The sequence below is a fragment of the Mesocricetus auratus genome, unplaced genomic scaffold (genome assembly GCF_017639785.1).
Source record: "Mesocricetus auratus isolate SY011 unplaced genomic scaffold, BCM_Maur_2.0 Super-Scaffold_100676, whole genome shotgun sequence".
NCBI lineage: Eukaryota > Metazoa > Chordata > Mammalia > Rodentia > Cricetidae > Mesocricetus > Mesocricetus auratus.
In genome coordinates this window covers 110,073,473-110,086,969 of record NW_024429266.1, presented here as the reverse complement: position 1 = coordinate 110,086,969, position 13,497 = coordinate 110,073,473, and the positions used below count along the sequence as shown (strand labels likewise).

The following is a 13,497-nucleotide window of genomic DNA, read 5'->3' as shown; positions in this document are numbered from 1 at the left end:
AAGCCATCCTTGGTGCTCTGGGTCATGAGGCCACCTGCCCACATTAAGTTCTCTTTCCAAGAAACAAATGTGGGGCCACAGTGGATCAGAAATCACTTAGAGACTATACGGCTCCACAGAGCTGAGGCCTATTTGGACCCAAGAGGAAACATTCACTGCTTACACTGAGATGTGGGGACCAGAAGATGCCACTGGAGGACCGAGAGGTCATGGACAGGGTGTCGCTTAGCGGTGTGACTCTCTGACAGTTAACCCAGAAGCTGTAGCGTATCTCCTTGACTGTGGAGTTTTCCTCTCCCCTGGCTGTCACCCCAGGGAACAAAATGGAGCCGCTGAAACTCTATTTGCCAAAACTGAAAAAATTCAGGAAGAAAAATGGGTGACTGGATGGAATGAGATGGTGCAGAGCTGTTGGGAGGAAGAGAAATCAACTGAAAGGGAAGCCAGAAAAAAAAAGAGGCCCCTGCCAAAGACCGCGTGGAAGCGCGGTCCGGGGCTGGACTGCCATCCCTGCCTCAAACCGGGGGAAAGGGAAGTAAGTGTCCGGAAGGAAACACAGACAGGCGGCAGAGTAAGAGGAGGATGAACCAAAGAGCCTAGCCCTGCATCCAGGTCCTTCCAACTGTAGACTCCGGAGGAATTTCCCAAACCTGGCAGGCCAAAGCTGAAGGCAGAGTGAGGACGCCATCTAGCGGCAGGGGCCGGAAGGGGGAAGGGGCCATGGCTAGACCTGCGCCTCCTGGGGGGTGGGGCAGACATAAAGGCTGGCCAGTCTTCCTCAGTGTGAAGAAAGGAAAGGTGGGTGGAAAGACGGAAGGAGTGTGAAAAGGATGCAAATGCCCAGCAGGAAGAACACCTGAGCCTAGACAAGTAAGAAGTCGCCCCTGGGAGTTAATGGGACTCGTGGCCCTGCCAGGCAAAGGCTGGGCTTTGGAATCTCTTGCAGGCACAGGGAGGGGCCCCAATGGTCTGGAGGGGAAAGGCAAAGAGAGGGAGCCATCTGGTGTCTGGAGGTGGAAGGCAGCCGGTGTCTGGTGTCTGGGAAGTGGGGCGTGGGTGGGATGCATGGGACCAGGGCAGAGGACAGTACCCACACTTGTCCCCCGACCCCCTAGCTGGGGTCCTAATCTTGTTTTCAAGGCAACAAATATGAACAGTGATTGCTTTTTATCCAAGTGTTTCTGCAACCTGCAGCAGGAAGCAAGCTGCCCTTAGGTACAAAATAAAACAACAGCAGGGCTTATAATGAATCTTTATTTCCTTATAAAGATCCTCCCTGCCTCCAGGAAGGCCAGCCCTTACCAGGCTCTCTCTGGAACTAGCATCCCTTGTCCCTAGAGATGGAGTGGGGGTGGGCAATAGGCCAGTGCAGAACCAAGTCACAGCGAAGGGGGAGCTCATCATGTCTGGGAACTCCAAAGCCAGCTGTGCCCACATGGAATGCCGAGCTTCAGGGGTTTGCTTCCAAAGCACATCCACCCACCCCATATCATTCTGAGGGGAGTGGTCTACAGGTGCAGGATCCACTCGCCGCCGGTCTATACTCAAAGACATCCATTAAAGAGTGCTGGCCAGCACTCACTCACACAGCGAGAGAAAAGATGGGGAAGATGAGGCTCCCGGTCTTGTCTGGTCCAGCACCTCCCAGTGACATGACAGCCACATGCCATGCGGGCCTACCCTCCTGGGTCAAGAACAGCAGCTCCCTTTTGTATCTGTTTTTCCTGGAGGCACGCACACACAGGACACGGGCTGGCTCTTCCCTTGGCCTGCATGAAGCTAGGGCTGCTTCCCACCAGGAGTCTGCACTTGCTTCTTCACAAACCAAAGGGTAGAAAATCCAGTGATGCGGTCATAGAGCCTGGGTCAACCCCTTCCTAAGCTGGGATAGTGAGGCACTGTCCAGGCTGCTGGCTGAGACAGACAGGAGACAGTAGCAAGCACCTTTCCCTTCACCTCCATCAACCCAAAAACATCTAGATTTCTAAGCAAAAGGAATGCTGGAAGACCCCATTGTTTGAGGGCTGAGCTTCAGGCATGTTGGACCCTGAAATGGGACAGGATCAAGAGAGAGAGGCTGGTCCCACGGGAACTCAGTCCTCTGGATGGGTGCTCCATTCCACGTGAATAGCTCCCCCCCCCCCGTTGCCCATTCTAGAGGACTCGCTGCCTGTGAGTAGGATGGGGGAAGGGCCAGAGTAGAAGCCTATAATCCATTAGAACAAGGAATTCCATATTTTATTTCTTGAGAATTTTCTTTTTCTGAAAGACATAAAGAGGATTGGACACTCAGACAATACTGACTTCTAGACAGCCTGTCCTCTTCTCAGATGCCCCTCTATGGGGTCGGAACACTGTCCCCTAGGTCCCTAACACCTTCAGTCTGGAGCCCCTACACCTGGCCAGCTTCTGTCCTTGAAGACTAGATTGCAAAGCTCCAGCGAAGGCCGGCTGTGCTGAGGAACCTGAATTCGGCATTCAGCTCACCCCAGTCCTGCTCTGCTGGGATCGATTGTGGGGGTGGTGCATGCATGAGGCCTTGCCCACTCTCAGTTGCCCCAGGCACAATGGCCTCCACCCACCAAGCACACACCAGCCTGGCCTCCCCCATCCCTATGCCGAGGTGTAGCACCTAGACACACTGGACCTGTGCACCCTGCCCGTCCTGCAGTCCACACTGTACCTGGCCCTCAGCTCCGATGCAACCATCTGCAGAGGTTTGCCTATGACGCGCTCACTGAAACACAATGGAGGACAGTATTTTCAAATTCCCCTAAGGCACTTAAAGCAGCAAGGCTTCAGGTCATGCCACTTGTGATCACCCTCTACCCAAAGATGCTAAGTATTCAGGAAACACTCGGGGTGAGCCTTTTTTCACAACCCAGTGACATCTAGGGGGTGAGGGTGCAAATAAGGTAAATAGGAGTGAGGCAGCTTTGGACTCAAACAATTGAAAGAATGTTCGATGGTTGGAGAGTGGAGGGGACGCATCTGGACTGTCCTTTAAAAACTTATGTTGGCTCTAACCAAAGCATCTACCATTCTAGAGGAAGTAAGGGGGGAAGCAACCCAGCACACAAAGCGGCAGTGCAGGGTATTATTCCAATAAAAGGCTTCCTCCCTCCCGCCCACCTTTACCTCAGTAAAGACCTTTTCTCTCTCCCTCCCTTTTTTTTTAAACTGGGAGCCTTCAGGTGAAAATAAAGCCACAGCAGCAAGAGGGGGGGGGGGGGGGAATGTAGTCTTTCTCAGGGTTAACATCAGAAGACAAGCTTGTGCGGCTTGGCCAATCAGATGCGCCCCTGCCAGCTATAATATAGTGCGAAAGGCAGCCTGTCTCACAAGCTCTCCAGCCTTGCTACCATTTAAAATCAGGCTCTTTTTGTCTTTTAATTGCTGTCTCGAGACCCAACTCCGATGTGTTCCGTTACCAGCGACCGGCAGCCTGCCATCGCAGCCCCTGTCTGGGTGGCGATCGGAGACAAGTCCCCTGCAGCAGCGGCAGGCAAGGTTATATAGGAAGAGAAAGAGCCAGGCAGCGCCAGAGGGAACGAACGAGCCGAGCAAGGAAGGGAGAGCCGAGCGCAAGGAGGAGCGCACACGCACACACCCGCGCGTACCCGCTCGCGCACAGACCGCGCGGGGACAGCTCGCAAGTCCTCAGGTTCCGCGGACGAGATGCTGCTGCTAGCGAGATGTCTTCTGGTGGTCCTCGCTTCCTCGCTGCTGGTGTGCCCCGGGCTGGCGTGCGGGCCCGGTAGGGGGTTTGGAAAGAGGCGGCACCCCAAAAAGCTGACCCCTTTAGCCTACAAGCAGTTTATTCCCAACGTAGCCGAGAAGACCCTAGGGGCCAGCGGCAGATACGAAGGGAAGATCACAAGAAACTCCGAGAGATTTAAGGAACTCACCCCCAATTACAACCCCGACATCATATTTAAGGATGAGGAAAACACGGGAGCAGACCGACTGATGACTCAGGTAGAGACCCATTACGGGTGGAAAACGGGCTCCTTCCCCTGGGGGATTGCGTGTGACCCAGCAGTCAGCCCTGCTCTGTTTGCTCTTTGGGCAGGTAGGAAGGCGGCTTGGCCCTCTCCTTCCCCACCCACCTGCCCACCTAACACTCCTCTTCCGGGAGGAGAAAGGAGGTGAAGGGTCCAGCAGGAAGTTTAGGGTTTGGGTGGAGTGGGGGCACCAGAAGATGGGGTTCGCTATGTCCTTCATTTAATTAGTTTCCGGGGTGGCCTCCTCTATCTATCTGTCTCTATTCTAGCTTGTAACTTGGAGAGACCTTCACTCTTGGGGGTGTCTGCCCTTTCCAAGCAGGGACAGAAAATGGAGGGAGTGTGGATGCCCCTATACACTTCAGGGGGCTTCCAGGGCATTGCAAACCCAGCCTGGAGCATCCCAGCTCCTAACTCCTAATTTTCCCTTTTCTGTGTTTTTTCCCCAAGACCACCCCCACCCTTTACCCTGCCACCACCAAAGAACTCTAACTGGGAAAGCCAGGGGGCAAATCTGACAAAAGGCAGGAGCTCCAGGGGTGCTCGCCTTGTCACCACTGAACCCCATAGCCTGACTGTGATCCCCAGTTGTGCCGGTCAGGGGGAATGTATCGATATTTCTTTAAGGATGCTCCTCTGTTCTCCAGAGCCCGCGGTACCTTAGGGGAGGGACTTGGAACTTGCTGGTTTTGCAATCGCTTTAATTTTCAACCTGCTTGCATAAGAATCCGAAGAGAATAAATATTAGTGGCGGCGAGAGTGGATGGACAGAGGGCAAAGCAAAACACAATCCTCTCTCCCATCCCACCTCCTTTGAGATTTCTAGGCTGCCAATCTCCCAGGCAAATCAAGACTTTCTGAAACTCCACGCACGTCTGACTGAAGCTGGAAATGGGTTTCCTTGCAAATATAGGTCAGCATCCTTTTTACTGCCCTATTAAAATATTCAAGTCCTACCTTTAGGGCTAGGTGCGCCAAGAGGCTGGTGGAGCGGCGCTGGCTGGGCACAGGAGCAGGGGGCGGGGGCTGGAGAAAGCGAGCGTGGAACTGCCTGCTACGCGTCGCACAGCTCGCTACCAGGTACCTGCTGACTGAGAAGCCTAGGAGACTAGCCTTAGGGTGGCAGGCCAGAGCTGGAGCGGGGGAGGGGGGTGTCTTGGAGACAGAGGACAGGACCATTCTCCCCCCCCCCATCTCCCTCATCTGCTCCCGACCACCTTAAATCTGGACCGCGAGTGTGGGCGCGCGCGCGCGGGAGCCGGGAAGCTGCAGTTAACTCTGCGCGGGCCGCGGGATGCCGGGCTAATGCAGCTTGCAGGAGCGAGTTCTCCAGCCAGCGTTTATTCCCTGGTTGCCCAGCACCCCCACCCCACCCCGGGGGAGACTGCATCTCATGGTGAGGAGATCTTTAGGAACGTATAAGGAAGACGATGCTAAAGCTAAGAGGCCTGGTGAGGACACGCAAGGTCCCTCGACCCGGGTGGGTCTGCGAGGGGGTCCCAGGCAGGCTCCCTTGCCCAGCGCGCCGGGCCTCTGCGTGCTGCAGAGCTGCGAGAGCGCGGAGCCGTGTGGCAGACGCCTTTCAGCTCCACTTACTCCTGCGTTATCGATCCTGCGGCTAGGGTTTCAGCGCGCGCGGGGCTGGGCTCTGGCTGCTTGTCCCTCGCTCTGCACGCGCCGAGCGCGCCCCGCCGGAGCGCTGGGCTCCGAGCGCGCTCATTCCCTTCGGCGGGCGCGCAGGCAGGGGTTGAGCTGGGAGGAGTCGCAAAGCAGGGAGCTCCGCGGGCCTGACCTGGGCTGCAACTCTTTGCTGCCTTCTCGGACCCTTTTGCCTTAGCGTCCTAAACGGAAACCCCAGCTACGTCCCTTCCTCCCGATGGTCCTCCTGGCCCGGGACCCAAGGCCCAGCAGCCCTACACTCTCGCTGCCGCTGTCGCCGCCGCCGCCGCTGCTGTGTGCGCGCGCGAACAGCATTTGAACTTCTGACCTTCTGTCAAGTTCCTTCAGAGGGACGAAACGAAAACAAATACTTTTTTCCCTTGGGCAGTGGCTATCCTGGTTCCCAACACAAAAAGAAAGGGTAGAGACAGCAAAAGTGGGGGGTGGGGAAGGCCAGGATCTTCTCACCCACCTCGCAAAAGCCCCCTCCCCAAATGAGGATGGCTGTAAAGGTGGCAATCTGGAAGTTCCCCTTGGTATACCCCTCGCCAGCCTCTTATTCCGGGTTGGCGGAGTTAAGAGGGAATGGGAAGGAAGGTTAGAGGTGACGGGGTGAAGCCTGAGGATCTCGGGCTCAGGGTTTGAGCATTCTCCTGGGAACATGCCATCCGCCAGCCCCTCTGGAACCCTCTTGCCTGCCTCCCAGTCTGTCTCTCTAAGGTGACTGAGCCCAAGTCCCTCAACCATGGCAGGATTGTCCCCCGTGGAACTTTCAGAGCAGTTCTGGATCGCAGGAGCTCCTGGTTAATATTAACTCAAGAGAGGGAAGCGCAGACAGACACTCTCCTTGCGCAGGCCAGGCCCCAGAGAGCGCCAGGCTGTTGTGCCCGCGGCCAGGGGCCTGGGGTGGGAGGCCGCATGGGGCCTGATCTGCGGACTCTGCAGGCTCAAGAGGGGAGAGGGGACCACCTGAGGAACCTGACTGAATAGATTTCCTGGGTGCTTAGGTGCTAGCTGGGAGGAGGAGCCCAGGTGTGGGTTTGAAGAGTGGTTTCTGCTTTGAAGAGTGGAGTCTGGCCCCGTCCCAGTTAGGGGAAGAATGGAGTGGGGTGTGTTTAGAAAGTAGTCTCTTGAAGTGGGTCACCGCCTCTCTCACGATGTGGGAAGCCCACTTTGGGAGGTGACGGTCCCTGCCTGCTTTGCGCTCACGAACTGCGCAGCCGGTGTGCAGATCGGGGAGGTGGGCTGGAGACCCAGGAACAAGTTGGCCTCCGCAGACACAAAGCCGGGCCCCAGTGACCCTGCCGGGCTTCACGGTGGCTGCACAGAGTCGGGCTTGATTAGCGGCACACGACCCAATGAATTAATAACCGAGCCGAGCTTCCCGGCTTTGCCTGTACCTTCCCTCGCAGTGCGGGCGGGGGAGTACCCTGCCCTAAAGGCCTGCAGAGTCGCGCTGGGCCTGGTGCGGGGGGGGGGGGGGAGGGCTGTGAGGCACCGGGTGCCAACTCAGGCGACAATCGGCCTGGGCCTGTCCGAGTCGAGGGCCCATCTCAGCCCGGAGTTCTTTGCCTGGGATTCTCCGCGTCTGCCCTAATGGTGCAGCTCAGGGTACCCGACTTCGGAGCCCTCTGCAACCTACCCTAGCTTGTCTCTGCTGCGGGATAGGAAGCTTGTTAAAGCCACTTCGCTGGCTTCCCCCTCCTGAGAGAAGGGAGCGGAGCGGGTGGAGTACAAGCTGGAATGAAGGAGGAGATAAACTGCGCGTACCGTGGTGTGCGCCTGCGCGCACTGACTTCAAATCTCGGTTTTAAACTGACCCAGGTTTACTTATTGATTTTCATGAAAAACGCGTTCAGTCCCTAAGATGACCTTACTCTAACTCTGTCCTTTGGACTTGCCTCCTAAAGAAAACCGCTGGCAGGCCCGAGCAGACCTGTTGTTACTATAGCCCTCCTGTTTGTGGTGTGTTTAACTCTACAATCATATTCCTGGGCTTTACTGTTGTATATGACTTTTCCTCTTGTCTGTCCCCGAAGGCCTGGGCAACAGTCCCTTCAAGAGTCATTCTGGCTAAAGTTAGTCATCTAGGGGTCATTCTCTCGCCCTGTAACCTGCTCCAAATCCTCTCAGCCTGAGGGATCGTAGGCGACCGCCCTACCCTCTGCAGAAATCAATTTGAAATTATCCCTGCCTCCACTGGGGTCCAATTCTCTGGGTAATGTGCCCTTTCCATTTTGCCCCCAGCCACAACCCCCCCAATCGCATGCCACCATAAACTTCCAAGAGACGGGTTACTGCCCCCACACACCTGACTCAGCTCCTTCCCTTTTACATCTTTTTTTTAATGTGGGCCAAGAGTGCCCCCACTCTCCCAAGTTCCACTTTGCCCTGCACGCCCGCCGGAGGGGGAGTAACAGGAGTTCCACAGAACCTCCTCTTGGGCAGGACTCAGAAGCCTTGGGCCTTTCCGGCGCTCCCCATCCCCCTACCTTTCCCACCCCACCCCCATCCACTTCTTAAGTTTGCTCTTCAAACTTGCTGGACACCATTCTGTGCAGGCCAAGAAAACAAGAGGGGAGGAAGAGAGCTGGTCAAAGAAAACACGAATACAATCAGGCCCCAGACAAGCCTGGCAGAGGGGAGCTCCTTGGGGGAAAGAATGTGGCTGCCTGGACCAGGAATGTTTCTCTGGCCCTGCTTGCCTGTCAGTGAGCTGCTTCCCACCCCTCACAGGGGCTTTCTTCAGGCCAGGCAGATAGAGGGCAGGCCCGGCCTCCACAAATAATGCAGTTCCAGTTCTTAAAGGGCACCAGAAGTCCTGTCTCACCAAAGAGATACACTTGGGATCTCACTCAAGGAAAAAGTGCCCTTTCTCCCTGGCCAATGTAGCTGCATCTCAGTTTGTGGGTTGGAGACAGGCCCTCAGCGGCTGCTGTGCCTCCACCCCAGGGTCCCAGGTCTGCGGTTGGTAGAGAAACCACCAACTAAGTTGCCTGTCACTTAGACTTCCTCCTTCTCCCTACAGAGGTGCAAAGACAAGCTAAATGCCTTGGCCATCTCTGTGATGAACCAGTGGCCTGGAGTGAAGCTACGGGTGACTGAGGGCTGGGATGAAGATGGCCATCATTCCGAGGAGTCTCTACACTACGAGGGCCGGGCAGTGGACATCACCACATCTGACAGGGACCGCAGCAAATATGGCATGCTGGCCCGCCTGGCTGTGGAGGCCGGCTTCGACTGGGTCTACTATGAATCCAAAGCACACATCCACTGCTCTGTGAAAGCAGGTAAGCAAGCCTCCCCATGGCCTTTCTCCACCACCCTCCACCTCCAACCCTTTCCACCAGAAGGTCTTATCTGCGGGGAGCAGATAAGAGCCATGAAAAGAGGGGAACGCTCTTGAAAATGAGTAGATTTCTGTAGTGGGGGTATGTCCTATGACAGACACCCCACCACAGCACCCCAGCCAGGTACCTCTGAAACCTTTCAGGCCACTGGCCAGCATCTCTACATGTCCAGATTCCCAGGCTGTGTGGTTTCTAGAAGCCCCTGCTTCGGGTAATAGAGACGTAGGTGTCAGAGAACATTGTGGAAGGGGGTCCTAAGACTCTGGTTTAGCCTGGCGATTCCTGATTTAGCCAGAGCTCACCTTGATTATCCCTCTCATCTAGGGACCCCCTCCCCTACCCTCCCCCACCCCCACACACACCAAGGGCTGAAGTGGATGTCCCGGGCATAAACCTAGGTACAGGCTCCTCCCCGCTGGGCTCCTGTGGATTCAAAACTAACTTAACTCACTCGCTAAGCATATGGGGGGAAAAGGCCTGGTGAGAGGTAATAAACTCTGTACTTCCAACCTCGGGAGGCCGCAAGCCCAGAAGCATCCGTTCTTATTAGAAGCCCAGCTGGCATGCAGAGAGCCCCTGGCTAGACTGCCGAAGGCGATCCCACCGAGCGGCCGCAACCAGCCAGTGCGAGGCGGGGTTCCTTGAGCCTGCAACGCCACACTCTGTTGCGGGGAGGAACAGCTAGGGAGGCAGGCAGCCAGCACACGTGCTCCAGCCTCTAGGGATTGTGTGCCCTGGCGGGGCGGTTCATGATGACTTTTCCCTTAAGGTCTGTCTTCCGCCACCGCCGTCCTGCCCCCTCGCGTTCCCCAGATCACCAGAGTGTATTTTAACGACACAGACTAGTTGGAACTTAAACATCAAGAAACACTGACTAGGTAAAGAGAAGTGTGGCTCTGGCAACAAAAACTAGCTAGGGCGCTCAGGAGCGGTGACAGGAAGGCCTGTAGGAAGGTGTCAGCTCCAGAAACCCCCCCTAAAGTGGGCACTCCTCTCAGGCCAGGGTGAGAAGAAATGCAGGTGGCAGAATAGCCCAGTAAACTCGTCCCTGAACCTCAAGTCTGCACTGGACACACAAGGCTTCCCTGCCTCCCCGGTTCGCGGAGTCCCTAGGGGATCTCCTCCCAAATGAGCAGCGGTAATCCGGCTCCGAGGGTCTCTCGCAGGCAGTACAGACCCCAGTCTTGGAGGGCAGCTCATTGGCATTCTGCGCACGCGGGCTGGGACACCGCGCCTTGTGTGTCAAGCGGGGTCGTGCGACTCGACGACTCGGGCTAGCTAGAGCCCGGGGTCGCATTCCGGGGGGCTATGGAGTGCTTCCAACTGCCAGCCCCGCACTTCATGCCGGAGAAACCGATGAGAAGATTAAAAGCCTTCTGTAATTCCAGCAGGAAGATTCTTTCTGGCAATCTCTATTTGCCAAAAGCATGATCCTGGAGATTGGAATGCAAAGAAGACTGGGACCTCCCCACCCCTCCTCCCTGGCCCCCTGCGCTCCGCCCCATCCTCAATTATTGTCCTCCGGGACAGTGAGCCTCCAAGAGCTACAGAGGGCTGGGTAAAGCGGGTAGTCAAGGGGCCTTGAGAACCCGCGCTTCCAGCGCTCTGAGCAGGCCTGGCCATTTAAAATTCAAATACACATCTCGAGTGCTTGGAAGAGAGGCCGGGCTGTGCAAATAGTGCCTTGTGAGGCCCGGGCTTCTGGAGAGTCCCTGTGTGTGAACTGCACGAGGGGGAGGGGGTTTGCACCTGAGCAAATAGGGAGGGGGCAGCCAGCGAGCTGGAGAGTGAGCTGAGAAATGGGGAAGAGGGAGAAATGGAAGTGCCCCCTTTTCCAAGGCTGTCTCCTATTTATCCCACAAATCACAATGACAATACCCAGCTCTTTATTGGATTTTAATTAGAAAATCCACACAAGTCTTGGGCTTTCACACCTCGGGCAAACCTCTGGAATGTTTGTCCAGTTGCTACAACGACTACAGCTATTTTTTGCTCCCCGCCCCCTGGCCATCCACTGGCCAACAACCAAGGCCCTCACTGGGGAAGCGAGAGGCGGGGGCGGCCCGGGTTCCCCAGGCGCAGCCTTCTCGCACCGCGCACTGGGAGGCGCCGCGCCCTGCTGTCCGGGCGCAAGAGAGGAGGGTGCGCCCGGCGCCCGCGCGAGCTCAAGGAGGCTTCCTGAGGAATCCAAGTGGAGAGTAAATATCCTTCTGGGTTCGCGGCGAGGCTGGGTGCAAGAGAGGGGGATGGGACAGGAGGCAGAAGGAAAGTTAGGAGTGCCCCCCCCCGCCCCCTGCAGGAGATGCCCGCTAACTTTTCCCCTTGCGGGTGCAATCCTGAAGAGTGGTCTGAATTTAACCGCTGGGGCGCTGGGATTGCTGGCACAGGACGGTCTATGCTAGACCAGTCTGGATCCACGAGATATCCCCCCCCAAATGTCCCCGCTTCCCATCACGCGGGCACCCCTGGTCGAGCCGAGTGGGGACGAACGTGCACGGCCACCGCACACGCGCACATAAACAACCCGAGTATACCTTTCTCCTTTGGCACTCAACACCCCGTCTCTCTCTTCCCTGCAGAGAACTCCGTGGCGGCCAAATCCGGGGGCTGCTTCCCGGGATCCGCCACAGTGCACCTGGAGCAGGGTGGCACCAAGCTGGTGAAGGACCTGCGTCCAGGAGACCGCGTATTGGCGGCTGACGACCAGGGCCGGCTGCTGTACAGCGACTTCCTCACCTTCCTGGACCGCGACGAAGGCGCCAAGAAGGTCTTTTACGTGATCGAGACGCGGGAGCCGCGCGAACGCCTGCTGCTCACCGCCGCGCACCTGCTCTTCGTGGCGCCGCACAACGACACGGGAGCCGCGGGGCCCGCACCCGGACCGAGCGCGCTCTTCGCCAGTCGTGTGCGCCCCGGCCAGCGTGTGTACGTGGTGACCGAGCGTGGTGGGGACCGCCGGCTGCTGCCGGCCGCGGTGCACAGCGTGACGCTGCGCGAGGAGGCCGCGGGCGCGTACGCGCCACTCACGGCGCACGGCACCATCCTCATCAACCGTGTGCTGGCCTCGTGCTACGCAGTCATCGAGGAGCACAGCTGGGCACACCGGGCCTTCGCACCCTTCCGCTTGGCGCACGCGCTCCTGGCCGCGCTGGCGCCCGCCAGCACGGACGCCGGGGGTGGGGGCAGCATCCCCGCACCCCAACCCTCAGCGGAGACAAGGGGCTCAGGGCCGGCCTCAGGCATCCACTGGTACTCGCAGCTGCTCTACCAAATTGGTACCTGGCTGTTGGACAGCGAGACCTTGCATCCCTTGGGAATGGCGGTCAAGTCCAGCTGAAGTCAGAGGGGACTGGGCAGGGGATGTGGGGGCGGGCGGGGCGGGGAGCGACTGCGACTGTGAGATAAGCAACCGACGCGGGAAAGCTCACGGAAGGAGACTTTTAATTATAAGAATAATTAATAATAATAATAATAAGTAGGACAGTCCAAAGTAGACTATAAGGAAGCAAAGACCCTGGGGAGTTCTATTGTTGTGTTTAGTTTATATATATTTTTGAATTTTTTTTTGTTATTGTCTTATTTGGGTTATTTTTCTCCTCTCCTGGCTATTTATTTGTTTGGTATGAATAGATGTTTTAAATAATATGAACGGACCTTCAAGAGCCTTAACTAGTTTGTGTCTTGGATAATTTATTATCGTGTGAACTGTACTCACGGGGGGGGGGGGGATTATTTTGTGAGGCCAAGCAACCTGCTGAGAGACTATTTTTCTACACTCCCTCGTCCTGCGCATCAGAAGGCAAAATTCTGCATTCTTTGTCTGCTAGGGTCCTGCTTTTCGGCAAGTGTAAACTAAAACATGCTCCATGGGGGTCCACAGATTATATTTTTATACACAGAATTGTAAATTAGATTTTTGAGAGATCAATACTTAACTGAATGACATTTCATTTTTTTGAAATAGTGTAAAATATGAAAATATATTATTTTAATTTAACTATTTTCCAATGTAACAGCCGTCTTCTGTGCTGCCTTCATGGTTTGTATCTGCCACTTTGGTCATGTTCTTGGAAATCAAGACTGTTAACGCACACATACACACTTTTTTTTGACAAACTGGAAGAACTCTGTTATTTTTAACTTCAAAGAATTTATTAGAAAATAATATTTTTTAAAAGCGCACATAGTGATGAGCCCACGAGGATGGAGCCTGTAGTTTGTACAGAGAAAAAAGGATGTTTTTGCATTAATAAACTGAGAAATAACTGCTGTAAATTTACTAAAATGTATTTTTGAATATTTTGTAATAGTTTTATAGAAATAAAGTGTGCCACGCACCCAGTGGTTAGTAGATATTTCCTGAGAATTCCTGTTGCGACCCTTTTTTTTTTTTTTGGCTTCATTTTCTGAGAAATCTGCAGCCCTAGTATTCTGTTGAATTGTAATGTTTCTACTGTGAATTCAGACCCACTGACTTAGGAAAC

At 55.5% G+C, this 13,497-nt stretch overlaps 1 protein-coding gene and 1 long non-coding RNA gene across 2 annotated transcripts; one reads left to right on the top strand and one right to left on the bottom strand.

Moving 5' to 3' along the window:
* Positions 1 to 2,219: 2,219 nt before the first annotated feature.
* On the bottom strand, positions 2,220 to 5,167 carry LOC121137025. Its single transcript, XR_005874230.1, has 5 exons — positions 4,962 to 5,167; positions 4,664 to 4,716; positions 3,621 to 3,843; positions 2,684 to 2,737; positions 2,220 to 2,262 (listed from the first exon to the last, which is right to left on the bottom strand). It is a non-coding gene; the product is annotated as an uncharacterized LOC121137025 (long non-coding RNA).
* On the top strand, positions 3,679 to 12,373 carry Shh (sonic hedgehog signaling molecule). Its single transcript, XM_005084199.4, has 3 exons — positions 3,679 to 3,978; positions 8,692 to 8,953; positions 11,593 to 12,373. The coding sequence occupies exons 1-3, from the start codon at positions 3,679 to 3,681 to the stop codon at positions 12,348 to 12,350; spliced, it is 1,320 nt and encodes a 439-aa protein (XP_005084256.1). The 3' UTR covers positions 12,351 to 12,373.
* Positions 12,374 to 13,497: the final 1,124 nt, after the last annotated feature.